This window comes from Grus americana, chromosome 13 (assembly GCF_028858705.1).
Source record: "Grus americana isolate bGruAme1 chromosome 13, bGruAme1.mat, whole genome shotgun sequence".
Classification (NCBI taxonomy): domain Eukaryota; kingdom Metazoa; phylum Chordata; class Aves; order Gruiformes; family Gruidae; genus Grus; species Grus americana.
Window position 1 is genome coordinate 22,508,369 of NC_072864.1, and position 12,961 is coordinate 22,521,329.

The 12,961-nt window shown below is 55.8% G+C and overlaps 2 protein-coding genes and 1 long non-coding RNA gene across 3 annotated transcripts; 1 reads left to right on the plus strand and 2 right to left on the minus strand.

Moving 5' to 3' along the window:
- Positions 1–5,280: 5,280 nt before the first annotated feature.
- On the minus strand, positions 5,281–7,316 carry CCL17 (C-C motif chemokine ligand 17). The gene is made up of 3 exons (XM_054840284.1): positions 6,719–7,316; positions 5,933–6,038; positions 5,281–5,622 (listed from the first exon to the last, which is right to left on the minus strand). Exons 1-3 carry the CDS (start codon positions 6,783–6,785, stop codon positions 5,532–5,534), a joined length of 264 nt encoding a protein of 87 aa, XP_054696259.1. The 5' UTR covers positions 6,786–7,316; the 3' UTR covers positions 5,281–5,531.
- On the plus strand, positions 6,061–9,973 carry LOC129212127 (uncharacterized). Its single transcript, XR_008579069.1, has 2 exons — positions 6,061–6,303; positions 9,623–9,973. It is a non-coding gene; the product is annotated as an uncharacterized LOC129212127 (long non-coding RNA).
- A 570-nt stretch (positions 9,974–10,543) lies between these two features.
- On the minus strand, positions 10,544–11,911 carry LOC129212124 (monocyte chemotactic protein 1B-like). Its single transcript, XM_054840283.1, has 3 exons — positions 11,705–11,911; positions 11,220–11,331; positions 10,544–10,875 (listed from the first exon to the last, which is right to left on the minus strand). The coding sequence occupies exons 1-3, from the start codon at positions 11,769–11,771 to the stop codon at positions 10,770–10,772; spliced, it is 285 nt and encodes a 94-aa protein (XP_054696258.1). The 5' UTR covers positions 11,772–11,911; the 3' UTR covers positions 10,544–10,769.
- Positions 11,912–12,961: the final 1,050 nt, after the last annotated feature.

A 12,961-nucleotide genomic window follows, 5' to 3' on the forward strand; every position in this document is an offset into this window, starting at 1 on the left:
CTGTGAGCGGGGAGGGCAGCCGTCTGTTTCCCACACATCCTTAGGTGTGCTCTCAGAGCCAGCTTCTCTTGGGAAGCCTTACTGCTACTGGGTCTCCCTTCTTGCTCCTTTGCCTCCCACAGTGCCCGTATTCTCCCACCTGTGTGATCACCAGAAGTGGTATCTGCAGTGCTTGGCGCTGCGGGAGCTGCTCTGGGACCCGGGGTCAGCTCTGTGGCTCATGCCAACAAGGCGTTTGTTGAGCACGGACGTGGCAAATCCAAGTCCTCTTCCTGGGCTTGCAAGGATCTGTCAGCCTGCAGCCGGGCTGGCTGCTGCACTTCTGCCGTTCTTTTGAAGTCTGGTTAGAAATGAAGCCTTTGCTTGTGGCCGGCAGAAAGGAGGGGGACGTGGCATCCAGCTGTTGGGGGAGGTCGTCCAGCGGCTGCTCTCCCTCCCCTCCAGCCCATGTCTACCAGAACCGTAGCTCGTTGCTCTGGGACACGTGGAAGAGGTGTGCCTGTCGGTGCGATAGCCCGGTTCTATTTCCGACATCCTGGTGGTGCTCATCATGCTGCTGCCGGCCTGATTTGGACACCGGGAGATGCAGCTGTGACTGGTGTGGGGAACGGGCCCCTCCGGGAGCGTCGCTCCTCGCGGCTGTGCACACCTAGGATTTTGCCACCTGCTTCCTTCTGCCTTCTGGGTTTTTACAGTGACATCTCAACCTGTCCTCAAGCCGTGTCCTTATTTTTCACGCAGTCTTATTAAGGCATCTTTACCATTCTTTAAATAGCTTTGTTCTTGAGGCTCCCTTGAACACCTGGAACAAGCAGAGCCGCTGTAACTAGCTCTGGGGACTGGATTTATCATTTTCCTCCTTAGGCATCAGGCGTGGTGAACCGTCCCCTTCTCCAGCAAAGCAAACCTCGTTGGATCGCCGTGACGCTGCCGTGCCTTGGTACCGTAACACCCACGTGGCACGCGTTGCTTAGGTGCCAGTTTCAGAGTTCCTTCTGCCGTCGTGGGGTTGACTGAGAAGGTGAACCGTGAGAGCCAGGCTCCGTAGCAGTGTGGAAATGCCATCGACCTGCGTGGTGCACCACGCGGCATTGGGAAGTTCTTTCCCTGAAGAAGCAGGGTGCAGTCCTGGGCACAGTGAGACCCCATGGAGCTGGTCACAGCATGAGGGAAGGAACGACGTTCCTTGGAAGGGTGGTCCTGGTCCACCTGGGAGTCCCCTTTGCAGAAGGAGCAGCTTCCTTCAAACCCTGCCCCGTGTTAGAGCAGCCTGAGAGGTGGATCCGGAGGGGAGTAGGTCTGCTGTAGAGAGCTGGCGTTGGTACATCCTCTCTCCCTAGATGTTTCTGCAAAAGGGCTGGAGGGGGACATGGCGGGGACCACGTGCTGTGTGCTGCTGGGACCCTTCTGCTGCCCCAGGACAATGAGTGATGGAGGGAACTGCAGGCCAGCAGCTCGTACTCGGAGCCAAAAGCTGACTGTGAGCCATGTCCCATCTGCTGTGTAGGTCGGAGAGCTGGAGGAAGTGTTGGGGGGGTGTGGGGAGGTACAGCAGATTTGGGGAGGAAAGGGGAGCGGGTTGAGAGCCTGGAGGCCTCTTCCCGAGGAAGCACCAGCTGCCGTCCACCATCCTTCCCTGCACCGAGAGGTGGTGGGTGATGGATGAGTGAACGTGGCGTGTCTGTCCCTCTCCCTGCGTCCCACACCAGAGCTCAGAGCCTGCAGCAGCCCCTGGCAAGCTGAGGTTCATCCAGGCTTGAGGAGCACGTGTCCTACCAGCTGTTTTATTTCCGAGAGGGAGGTTTAGCTGTCTCCTGCTCGCAGGAAGCCGAGTCCCGTGTGGGATTTACACTCGCATCGCTGCAGAATCATTCCTGGAGGCTGTGCAGACCTCTGCTCCTTGTTGACCCTCCCCTGGCCAGGCAGACACCTTCTCTGTGGTCGCTCCACTTGGGTCCAGCTCGTGCTCTGACCCCTTTGCTCGGGGGGGCTTTACCCGCGTCCTTCCCCCGGGAGGGAGCGCAGGGTTTTTGCAGGCTGGGCTTCTCACAAGCTCACACTTGGAGAAAGAAGCAGCAGCGGCTCTGGGGATAATCAGAATTTAAAGAAAATTTTAAAAATACAAGTGTGGTGACTCGTGGTGACTCTTCCAGACCAAGGACTCTGCGCAGGCGTTCGATTGGGATTTTTTCTCTCGGTCCTACCTGTGCACGCTCTTCATGGCTCTGCAGCCAGGGGAGGCAGGAGGCGGCTGGCGGCACCTGAAGCTCTTGCAGGCGGTGCATTCGGCGGTGCGAACCCCGGGACCTGCCCACCGCGCGGTTCACCGGCTCCTGCTGGTTGCTCAAAACTCAGGTATGAAACACTCAGCTGGAGCGTGGGGTGCGAGGGCTTTGCAGGTTTCCAACCAGCCCCGGAGGAACGGCCGCCGCTGGGCTGCGACAGCCCCGTCCCCCTCTGCCGCTCCAGACTCCTCCTCGCCTTCGGGGGGCGGGGGGGGGCGGTTTGGGTTGCTCCTCTTCGGTACAGCATCGGCTACGTGGACATTACACAAATTGTGCACATTGGTTCGGTCTAAGCTTAGTATTTGTGAATTAAGTTACCTGACGCTTCGCATGAAAACTTCAAAAAGGGGAAGGGGGGGGATTTTAACTGAGAAAAAGCCTATGAAAATATACTGGAAATATGGTAAAGAAAATCGATGTTCTGCTGTATATTGACAGAATTATTTTTATTAAAATACACATCCATGTGCAAGAGCTAGCGTGGAGCCGTGTGCTTTGTCGGTCTCTGCTCGCTGGGGAAGGCGGCAGCTCGTGTCCCCTCCGACACGGGATGGGGTCCGGCCCTGCCGGAGCGGGGGCTGCCTGCCCGCGGGCAGCTGTCGGGCAGGACACCGGGTGGGCAGCAACGCCCCACGCCTCGGGGGGCATCAGCCCTGGGACCCGGTGGGAGGAGCTGGGCGCTCCCCAACAAGGACGAGCTGGCTCCACTTTGAGTTTTCCCCATCCAGGGGCGAGCAGGCGCCAGCGGCAGCGTGTCCCTGCCGTCGCCGCGTCCCTGCCCTCTCCGCGTCCCTGCCCTCGCCGCGTCCCTGCCCTTGCTGCGTCCCTGCCCTCGCCATGTCCCTGCCCTCACCGTTCCTGCCGTCACCGTGTCCCTGCCCTCGCCATGTCCCTGCCCTCACCGTTCCTGCCGTCACCGTGTCCCTGCCGTCACCGTGTCCCTGCCCTCGCCATGTCCCTGCCCTCACCGTCCCTGCCGTCACCACATCCCCGCCGTCGCCGCATCCCTGCCCTCGCCACATCCCCACCGTCACCGCGTCCCTGCCGTCGCCGTGTCCCTGCCCTCACCGTGTCCCTCAGCGGTCGGGGCAGCTCTTCCCTCGGGAATTGCTGCCTCACCTACAATTATTAGAAGGAAATAAGGAATTATTGCTAAGACTTCCAGGTAAGCCCTACCCAGCTTTGATAACAGGTAGTTATGGGAAGTCCACAATGCAGCAGCTGCCAACACCTATAGATTTTTCTGCTGTAAGATTTTTTCGGCGTAACACGTGATGGCTGTTCTCCAGAACTTTCTACAAAATTGCTTCTCCCACCGTTGCTAAGCCCTGCCAGAAACAGGGAAAAAGGGGCACTTCTGGTGCACGCTTGTGACCGAACCCCTAGGGCAGAGCCTGGAAATGACTACTCGTCTTTTTGGCCTGGAGCACCTCCTGCATCGTGGGTCCTGATGCCACGCGTTGGGTAACGTTCTCACCTGGCAGCTCACATCCCTGAGTGGGGGGACCTGGGGTCTGGATGAATCCTGAACATCGCCTCAACTCCGTTCCCCACTGCCCAGAACAGGCCATCGTGGTAAAATCCTCGAGAACAACATTGGCGTGCCCGGTGGAGCGTCGGTTTATTTTGCTAATGAGGGGATAGAGACTAGCAAAACCATCATCATTTTTTTTCATCAGGGGCTGCTCTGTAACATGGGCAGACGTGTTTGTCCCACATTTCCACCACCGCTTTTCTCGTAGAGGGTGCAACGTGTCATCCCATAACATTCCCTGATGATCTGCTGGCCTTCCTCACCTCCTGTTGGCAGCAGCATCCTCTAACACCTCTCACGTCTCGTCAGCACGGCTCTTTTTGCAGGTCAAAACTGCCCAGATTCACTGTGCACCACGGCAAGAATTGCTTTTTCTCCTTGAGCATCGTGTTGTCCACTTGTAATGTTCTGGTCGTGAGCCTACGTGATTTTGATTTTCAGTGGTGTTTAAAAAAAAAGGGGGGGAAATAATCTTTGGAACCCTCAAATTTGAATGGTTGGGGAAGGCTGCTTAGTAAGATGTTTAAAGCGTCTCTGAAATACAGGCCAGGGGTGTCTGTCCATGAGCCTACCACCTTGCATGGCTACTTGCACATCCGTTTTTTTCTTTCAGAACATAAACCAGCCATCAGTCCCTGGTGTTACGTGCTGCGAAGGTGTAACCCTAAAACTTTGTGTCTATCAACAGCCAAGCACAACCCATGAGACGTTTGTCCCCTAAAATCTGATCCTGCTTCAGCTTTCCTCTCCACCACTGCTTCATCCCATGATACTGAATGATTCATGGGCAAAAATGTCTAGGCGATGCTTTTTCCTGTCCCCTGCCTACATTCAGTGTCCTACAAAATACAGCCCTACCCTGTTTTCTAATCGCGATGAAGCGCTGATGGAAGTTTTAGGTTGAGGATCAGTCCGTGGCATGCACACACTTCTTGCCTTCGCCTTTCGGAGGGTTTCCCCTGTCTGCTTTGCACCTCTCCCATGAGATGAGGGACCATCAGCCCGGCGTGAGCCTGTTCCTCACCCTCCCGGCACTGCGGACGCTGTTTTTCACCTCCCTCGCTTATTTTGCAGTGGCCACCAGCATAGCTGGAAGCTGGCAAGGCATTAAGGATTTGGCAGATCAGCGTCTTCTCCCTGAACCCTCCACTCCCGACCACCTGATTTTGGAGAGCCTGCAAAGCCCGTGGGGCTGAGCGCCTGCTGTAAGGACAAGGACGTATAGCCTTACCTGCGGTTAACGGTAACCTCACCGATGGGTGGCCTTGACCTATGGGTCAAGACCTGGTCCCACTGTCACGTTCCCAATGAATCACGCTGTGACCTGGCAGTTTGCTCAGAGCCTGGAGAGACACGTGCCCATGGCAAAGGGGGTTTTTGGTCACACCATGCCCTGGGCTTGAAGGATCTGCCCCTGGGGCTGAAGAACCAGGAAAAACTCAAAGAGCAGCTTGTGGAAATGAGTCTTTATTATAAATATTTTCTCCGCTGGGAACATCCTGGCAGAGCAGTGACGGTGGGACGGACTCGGTGCCCGGCTGGTCCATGCCGCTGTGACACCCGGTCCCGCCGGGGTACGGCTGGCTCCACTTGTGGTGACGGCACCCACGACCACAGGAGCCTTTGGAGAAGTGTCGCGAGTGCCGTCTGCTCCCTCCAGAGACGGGAGGATTGGATGGGCGAGTGGGATGGTGGATGGCAGGAGGAGGATTTCATTTTTTCCTTTGAAGCTTTTTCATGGCTTTCTTCACCCAGAGCTTCTTGGGGTCAGTGCAGATCCTGACGCTAGTGGCAGTCACAATCCTGCAGTGAGAAAGTGAGGAAAGAGAGTGAAAACATGAACCACGAGCTGTTCCCTCCCCTCCCTGTGTGCAACCCCATCCTGGATGAAGGCTTGGAGCCATCTCCAGCAGCCCCTGCCAGACCCCGGCATTGGCAGAAAGCACCAAACCCTCATTTCCCCCCCTCTGCCCACCCCACAGAGCTACTTTCCCACCACAGCCCCCCCAGGCATGTGCTCCCCCCCTGGGACCGGGCTGTCTGTGGGGCAGGACGGGATGGGGGTGACCGTGCGGCCATGCCAGGGTGGGAGGCAAACCCCGGGGGTACTCACACAACTGCAGGCAAGGAGCAGTCCCTGGGCGTCTCGTAGAAGCTCTGCACGTGTCGGACGGGTTTCTGCGCATACTCAAAGCAGCATTCAGTGGGCGATGAGTAGGCTGGGAAGGGAAGGGAGGGACACTGTGAACACCCTTGGCAGCATTTTGCAACCAACGGCATCGCCGGACAGCGACACGGCAGGACATCGAACGTAGTAGAGAGGACGTGGAGCTTCTCAGCAGCTCCCCCAGCATCCCGCACCGGGGATTCGTTTCCCTTCATGCCAGCAAGCGCGGGACTGGGAAACGTGGACACGGTTGGGGAGGGGAACGGCGTGGGACCGGCACCCCGCAGCCCATACTGCTGCAGCTGCTGAAGTGCACGGTGAGGTCGGGGTGCTTGGTCTGGGGATGAGGTTTGGGGGGGGTTGCCAAGGCGGGGGGCACAACTTGCGAGGTGTTTTGGGAGGCTCCAAACAGCTGCACATGCTCCCCCCCCCACCCCGAGCATTTGCTCATCCAGCTGAGACCTGGGCACCGCTGGCCAGAGTCTCCTCCAAGCTCCTGAGGTCTCCTCTGCAGAGCAACCTCTCTATTTCGCAAGGACACAGCTCACCCCACCCCCCTGCAGCCGGCTTTACTGAGGCCGCCCGGTGCCCTCTCCCCCCTCTCCCCCCTTCCCTGCACCCCGGGACGTGCAGCCCTGCCCCGGCCAGGGGGTTTCTCCTCCTGCCAGCAGCGCCGTCCCCAGTGGGGACCCCGAGCCCCGACCCGCAGCGGTGGCCCTGGAGGTGCCTTACCTGTGGCACAGTGCAGGGAGAAGGTGAAGATAAGCACGAGCAGCAGGACTATCCTTGCAGCGAGCATGGTGGCTGTGTCAGGGCTCTTCCTCCGTCCTGCTTTGTGCCACCCTGCCCGGTGTCTGTGGCTTTACCTCTCGCTTCACCATAATTTATCCTCTGACACCACCCACTTGAACTGCTTTTCCAAACATTTCAGACCTGTTCTAAGAAGCCTCTTCCCAGGGATGTGGGGATTTCTGTTGTTTATTTGGGGGGTCATGTCCAGCAGCAGATAGAAGAGGCCAAGGAGCAAGGAAGCCACTTCTGCTTTCTGCAGAAGGGCCATGAGGCTACAAGGGGCTTCCAGGAAGCTTTGGGGGAACAGAAGTTTACCCAGGAAAGCAGAATAAAAGCAACTTTCTGTGAATGCAAGACATCAAGTTTAATGCTTGCCTGTTTATTTTTAACAGAAGAGACAACCCAGAATCTCTGAGCAGGAACAGGTCATTAACGGGTTTAGTTCGTTTGCCTGAGTCATCAAAGGCGAGTGACTAATGAGTCCTCCCCAGACCGGCCTCCCCAACCACCCTGGCGCTGGGGACCTGCTGAAGCACTCGGGATGGGATGGGGTGGGATGGGATGGGACGTGTCGTCAGGCAGCAGAAGACACATTGGACAGAGCCAGGAGGGACCCAGGAGCAAAGATGATTTTGGTGGGTTCAGGGGACTTTATAGAAGGTGAAGAAATGGGGCAACAGCAGCAGAGTGTCTGAGGAGAGTCTGGGTCTGATCCCAAGCATTGCCTCTGCCACTCTGGCGATGGGATTGAAGAAAGAAGATCAGAGGGATGGGGGCTTGTGGTCATCAGACAGGTCATCAGTGCACAGACAGGTCATTTCTGCAGGGAGACGGGACAAACCCTACCAGAACCCCTAGAAATTTGTCCCAGTCCCCAGAGAGAACCCCGAGGGCAGGAGGGACGGGTGGCACAGACCCTGATGGCAGCACCATGGCATGCTGGTGGACATCAGCCCAGCTTCCATGCAGAGATCTGCTCCCAGGAAGGCAAGATGCAGCTGTGGTCTGCGTGCAAGGGGTGGTGAGGACCTGGTGGGAACCCGCGTGGGCTGACAGTGAGTGGGAGCAGCAGCGGTGACCTGGCTGTGGCTTGGGGATGGGGCAAGCCAGGGCTTCTCAGAGGAGAAAGGTGGAAATAGACTTCCTTGAAGACTGGCTCATGTTTGTGCAACTTCTCTGGAAGGAGAAAGGAGAAGGAAACACAACAAATGTGCTGACAACTCTGGTTTGGAAGATGTGGTCTGCAGGACATTGGGTCTGGTGGCCTGGCATGGCGGCAGGGTGGCCATGCAGAGAGCTGGGCATGGCACCGCTAGTTTCTAGTTCCCCAGGAAAGGGCTCTGCAGGAACAAAACACGCTACACAACCCCCGAGCCCCCCTTCTACAGCCTCTGCATCGCCCCCGGCTCTCCCACCTTCCCTTTTGCAGCTCCTACCTCATCCCCGATGCACAGAGCCTCCAGCCCAACGAGCCACCAGGTCACACCACCTACTCAACACGGGTTAAAAGCAAAAGGCTGCAATTAAGGGAGAACTGAGCTAATGGCTTTTTCCAGCCAACATCTCCTCACACAGAAAACCTTATGTGCTGAGCTCTGCGCTCCCTTTTAAGGCTTTTCTGATTTTACTGGTATCCAGACCAACTGCAACCTCGCTATAATTTATAATTGTTCCAATAGAACTTTTTTTAATTAAGAAAAAACCCAACTTAAGAAATTAAAATGGGTAGACACAGAAAAAAACAACCAATGTAGAGATGGGAAATATTGTCTGACTCATGCAACATTTCATTTTTTGAGTGAGTGATCATGAAAATTAATAGTTTAACATGGTATGTGAATCCTCTGCATATGATAAATGCAAAGACGCTGGAAGAGCACAAGACACTTGCATGCTGGGGATGCTGGTCCCTGGCACTGACGCCACCAAAACCCTCTCTGGTGGAAGCCTTCGTCACCATCAATCATGGCCAAAAAGGAAAAGGTAAAACTATAACAACAACCAACTTTCATAAATTCACCAGAGCCTCCTTGCCATGGCTGGAACAATAGCATTAGAAAAGGTGACAGTAAATGTGTCAAGGGAAATTATTTATTACAAATGCTATGGTAGATAGTAAAAAGACTTTACAAGGGGCAAATCTAAATCACAAATGGTGATACAAAACCAATTAGCATTAGATATTAGAGGCCAAAGGAGGGACTTGTGCTCTCATCAAAACTAGTTGTAGTTTCTGTGTAGACCAAGACAAAAGAAGAGACACAGATGTGATGACAATCCAAAGCCACTTAAAGACTTTTCATAAAATGGAAAAAAAAAAAAAACCAACCAAAAAACCCCAACCCTTTTGACGGCTGGGGTTGGACACCAGACATTGGTGAATGGTTTGGAAAAGTACTTAAAATGTTGTTCAGATATATATATATACACACACACACATATGACTAATGGCTGTACTAGTAAGGTACACGTCTGTTGAGTTTGTTGCTGGCTGTGCTGCGACATTGTGCCTAAGCAGCGGGCAATTACTAAGCAAGAAATAAAGCTGACAGCAATGCAAATGCACGGCAGAGACAAAGAAATTAAAGCAGAAGAAAACCAACTCTCTGATATGCAAGTACAAAGGCTGCCCTGGGGTCCCAAGTGTCCCTGCGGTGTTCATTCTCGGGTCCCACAGACCCTGCTTGGAGGGGATCAGAGGTGGGATGTCTGTGGGGCCGGTCCATGTGGGTCTGGGATCCAGAGGTCTCCTGGGCACCAGGAGGCAGGTGGAGATCTCTGGGGTGCACCAGGAGGTGTTTCAGCTTGAAGGAAGCCTTTTAAACTGTTGCCCTTACTCTTCAGGTACCTTCAGACCACGGAGACACCCTGTTTGCTTGGGTCTTGGTGCCCTCTCCTGACAGCTGTGGCATGGATGCAGCCCAGACCCCGGGGCTCCGGCTGGATGGGGAGGCCCAGCCGGCACTGCGCAGGGGGTGAGCGCAGCGTGTCCAGGAGCCCAGAGCCAAGCAAGGAGCATCCCGTCACCTGGGGGAGCCAGGGCCGAGCGGGGCCTCACCTCCGTCCTGGTCCTCCATCCACCTTCCCCAGCGTCAGGTCCCGGCAGAGGCCTGCCGGCACAGGGGTGAATGAATCCCTTGTTTTGCTTTGCTTGTTTGCACAGCTTTTGCTTTACCTATTGAACTTTTATCTCAACCCATGAGTTTTCCTCACTTTTGCCCTTCTGAGTCTCCTCCCCCTCCCAAAACCCTGGCAGGGATCACTGGTGAGCTCCCCGTGCCCCGGGGAATGGAGGGAATTTCCACAGCTGCATGTGGGTGAGCCCCTCATCTGCTTCAGCATCCTGTCTGCTCCACCTGCCCAGGGAGCTTTGCAGAGAAATCCTTCCTCTGCGCACAGCTCGGATACATTGAAGTCCTGGGAAGATGTGGCCGTGCTCAGGCACGGCATGCACGGGGCAATGCAAGGGACAAGCTGAAAGCCCTAAGCCCAAAACTGATGGCAGTTTTGCACCCAAAAGCCCTCAGAGATATCTTCAGCCCCTTTTGGGCCTCTTGAAGCAAGTACCCAAAAGCCCAGAGCATCCATGCAGCACCTCCTGTCCCCCTCCCTGCCCGCCCCAGCGAGACCCACGAGGTTTCGGGAGGCAGTGGGAAGACTCCCCCCATCCCACCCTATCCCTTGGCCAGCCCCACGCCTCGACCAGCCGGCAGCAGCACTGCTGCTGGGGTCGGGAGAAGAAAGGACACCACTCTCCAATACCACATGAAGTAAACCTTTATTTTGCAGTTGTGCTTGGTGGGCAGGTGCTGGCAGGGCCGGCAGCACCCCAGGAGCTGATGCCCAGCTGGACGATGTGGCGCAGCGCTCTGGGGAGTCAGTGTCATCCCCCCGGCACTGGGGACCTCTGCAGGCTTTTCCAGGAGGATGACTATAAACCTTCCTTCCCACCAGGCCGTTGGATAGCCTGAACCAGGGCACCCGCTCTACATCACGGGGCATTAAGTCCTTTCCTTTTTTGAAGCATCTCAACTGCTTTCTCCACCCAAGTCAGCTCTGGCTTTGCACAGACCTTCGTCCCATTCCTGGTCTCAAACCTGCCGAGATAAAAGGTGAAGCTTGGTGAGAAATGACAGCTATAATCCCACTTGTGTCCGTGCCATCCTCCCTTCCCTTCGATCCTGCATGCTGGACTTGGGGTCCTACAGCAGCCCAATGCCTCTAGAGCCTGGGCAGAGGCTTCAGGAGCTGCAGTGGACTCGTGTCCTTAACTCTGCCCTGTAGAAGTGGCCAGTCATGTCCTCCCCTCTTCATGATGGAACACAGCCACTTGTGGAGGCCACGCAGACCAGGCCCGGTCCTGTTCCCAGATGGGATGGACAAACTGAACCCGTGGTGGCCCAGGAGATAGCATGGCGGTGGGGAAATTACCAGGACTTACACAACTGCTGGAGAAGAACACTCCTTGGGACTTGTGTGGAAATCCTTCAGGTTAACCATCCGGAGACGGAACTTTGCGTAACTGAAGCAGCACTCGACCGGGGTGTAAGGGACTGGAGAAGAGAAAGAGAGACGGTGAACTCTGGCTTTGGAAAGCAGGCTTTAAGACCTTCCCCAAGGAGAAGGCTGATGCACACAACATCCCCCAAGTTCTGCAGATGCTGCCATGAGGAGTCCCGGGTGCTCTCCTTCCTTCCCAGGGCAGGAGGCAGCTCCAGGTTATCAGCCGGCACCCTGCAGCCATTTTGCTGAAGCCACCCAGCTCCTGGAGCAGTCTCCATCCTTCCCTGCGCCCCGACCGTGCAGCCCTGCCCCAACCAGGGGTTCTTTCTCCTGCCAGCAGCACCGTCCCCGCTCCACACCAGGGTTTCTTGCCTGACCTCCCCAGCGGGATGACCCTAAGCGGTGACCCATGAGGTGCCTTACGTGCATCACAGCGTGGGGAGAGGATGAGGAGCATCGCGAGCACCAGGACGGTCCTTGCAGTGAGCATGGTGGCTGTGTGAGGGCTCTTCCTTGCAGGCTGTTCTGCCTTTTTGGAGGAGCTCAACTGTGAGCTCAGGCAAAGAGGTGCCGCAATTTATCCTCTCACCCCCCTCCCCACATTAGCCCTTTTCCAAAGAATTTCAGCCAAATTCAAGTGAAAGCCCTGTATGTTTTCTTCCGCCGAGGGGATTTCCACGTCAATGTGACCGCCGGGGTTACCGACCAAGACAATACCTAGAAAGACTGAACAGACCTCAGCAACTTCTGCGTTATAGAGAGGAGTCTGTGGGAAAGCCACATGAGGGAAGTGAAATCCTCCTCCGCAGAGGCGTGAACTCGAGGGCTCCCAAACCCACAGAGATGGGATTTGCAGCAATAGGAAAGGCAAAGCCTGGCTTTGCAAAGTCACTTAGCCACAGACACAACATAAACACGCTGGAGATGGTTGGATGGCTTGTGAACTCCCTGGGGAGTATTAAGCAGAAAGGCGGTGATCGCTGCTGCCACCAGCCCACTGCAGCCTGAAAGCTGCAGGATATCAAATACTGCCAGAAATTGCATCACATTCCATGCCGTTCGTAAGGAGAGGAACACTAGTTTTCCACCAAAAAAAAAGTCCCTGTTTATAGCTGGGAAGCATGGGGTGAAAGAGGAAGGGGGTGCAGTCGAGCCCTCCCTTGCAGATGAGGCTGGCTTAGTCCCTTGGCTTCAGGGTCAGGCAGGAGGCCGAATCAGACCGAGAGAAGTGGAAGGAAAAGTTGACGTTCAAAGTTCTTGGGTATTTTTTCCAACATATTCCGTCCCTTTGCAGCCTTGAAGCCTGCAGCAAAGTGTTGCAGATGGGGATCAGCCTCTCGGTGTTAACCGGGGGACAGCTTCTCCCCACTCTGCTTGACTCCCTCTTCCTCACCCAACCACTCAGACCCTTCTGCAGGTCCTTGCCAATCATGCCCAGCCCCTGCCCTGAACTTACCCTTCCCCCATTCCCTCTTTTTCTCCAGGCTGTAAATGAATGCATGGAGCAGCAGAGGCCCATGCAGATCCCTGGGGCACCACAATCCCCCCTCATCCTCTGTGAGCTACCCAAGGGGCCACCTCAAGCCCATCTTCACATTGCCTCCCTCCAGCCTGTGGTGGGTTGACCCTGGCTAGAGGCCAGGTGCCCACCAGAGCCGCTCTCTCACTCCCCTCATTCAC

Excerpts from the sequence above, each read along its gene's own strand:
- CCL17 (XM_054840284.1), bottom strand. The coding sequence starts at position 6,785 with ATGCTCGCTGCAAGGATAGTCCTGCTGCTCGTGCTTATCTTCACCTTC. Across the intron at positions 6,039-6,718 it reads CTCCCTGCACTGTGCCACAG|CCTACTCATCGCCCACTGAA; the intron begins GTAAGGCACCTC and ends TTCCCTTCCCAG. Across the intron at positions 5,623-5,932 it reads TGCTCCTTGCCTGCAGTTGT|GATTGTGACTGCCACTAGCG; the intron begins GTGAGTACCCCC and ends TTCTCACTGCAG.
- LOC129212124 (XM_054840283.1), bottom strand. The coding sequence starts at position 11,771 with ATGCTCACTGCAAGGACCGTCCTGGTGCTCGCGATGCTCCTCATCCTC. Across the intron at positions 11,332-11,704 it reads CTCCCCACGCTGTGATGCAC|TCCCTTACACCCCGGTCGAG; the intron begins GTAAGGCACCTC and ends TCTCTTCTCCAG. Across the intron at positions 10,876-11,219 it reads TGTTCTTCTCCAGCAGTTGT|GTTTGAGACCAGGAATGGGA; the intron begins GTAAGTCCTGGT and ends TTATCTCGGCAG.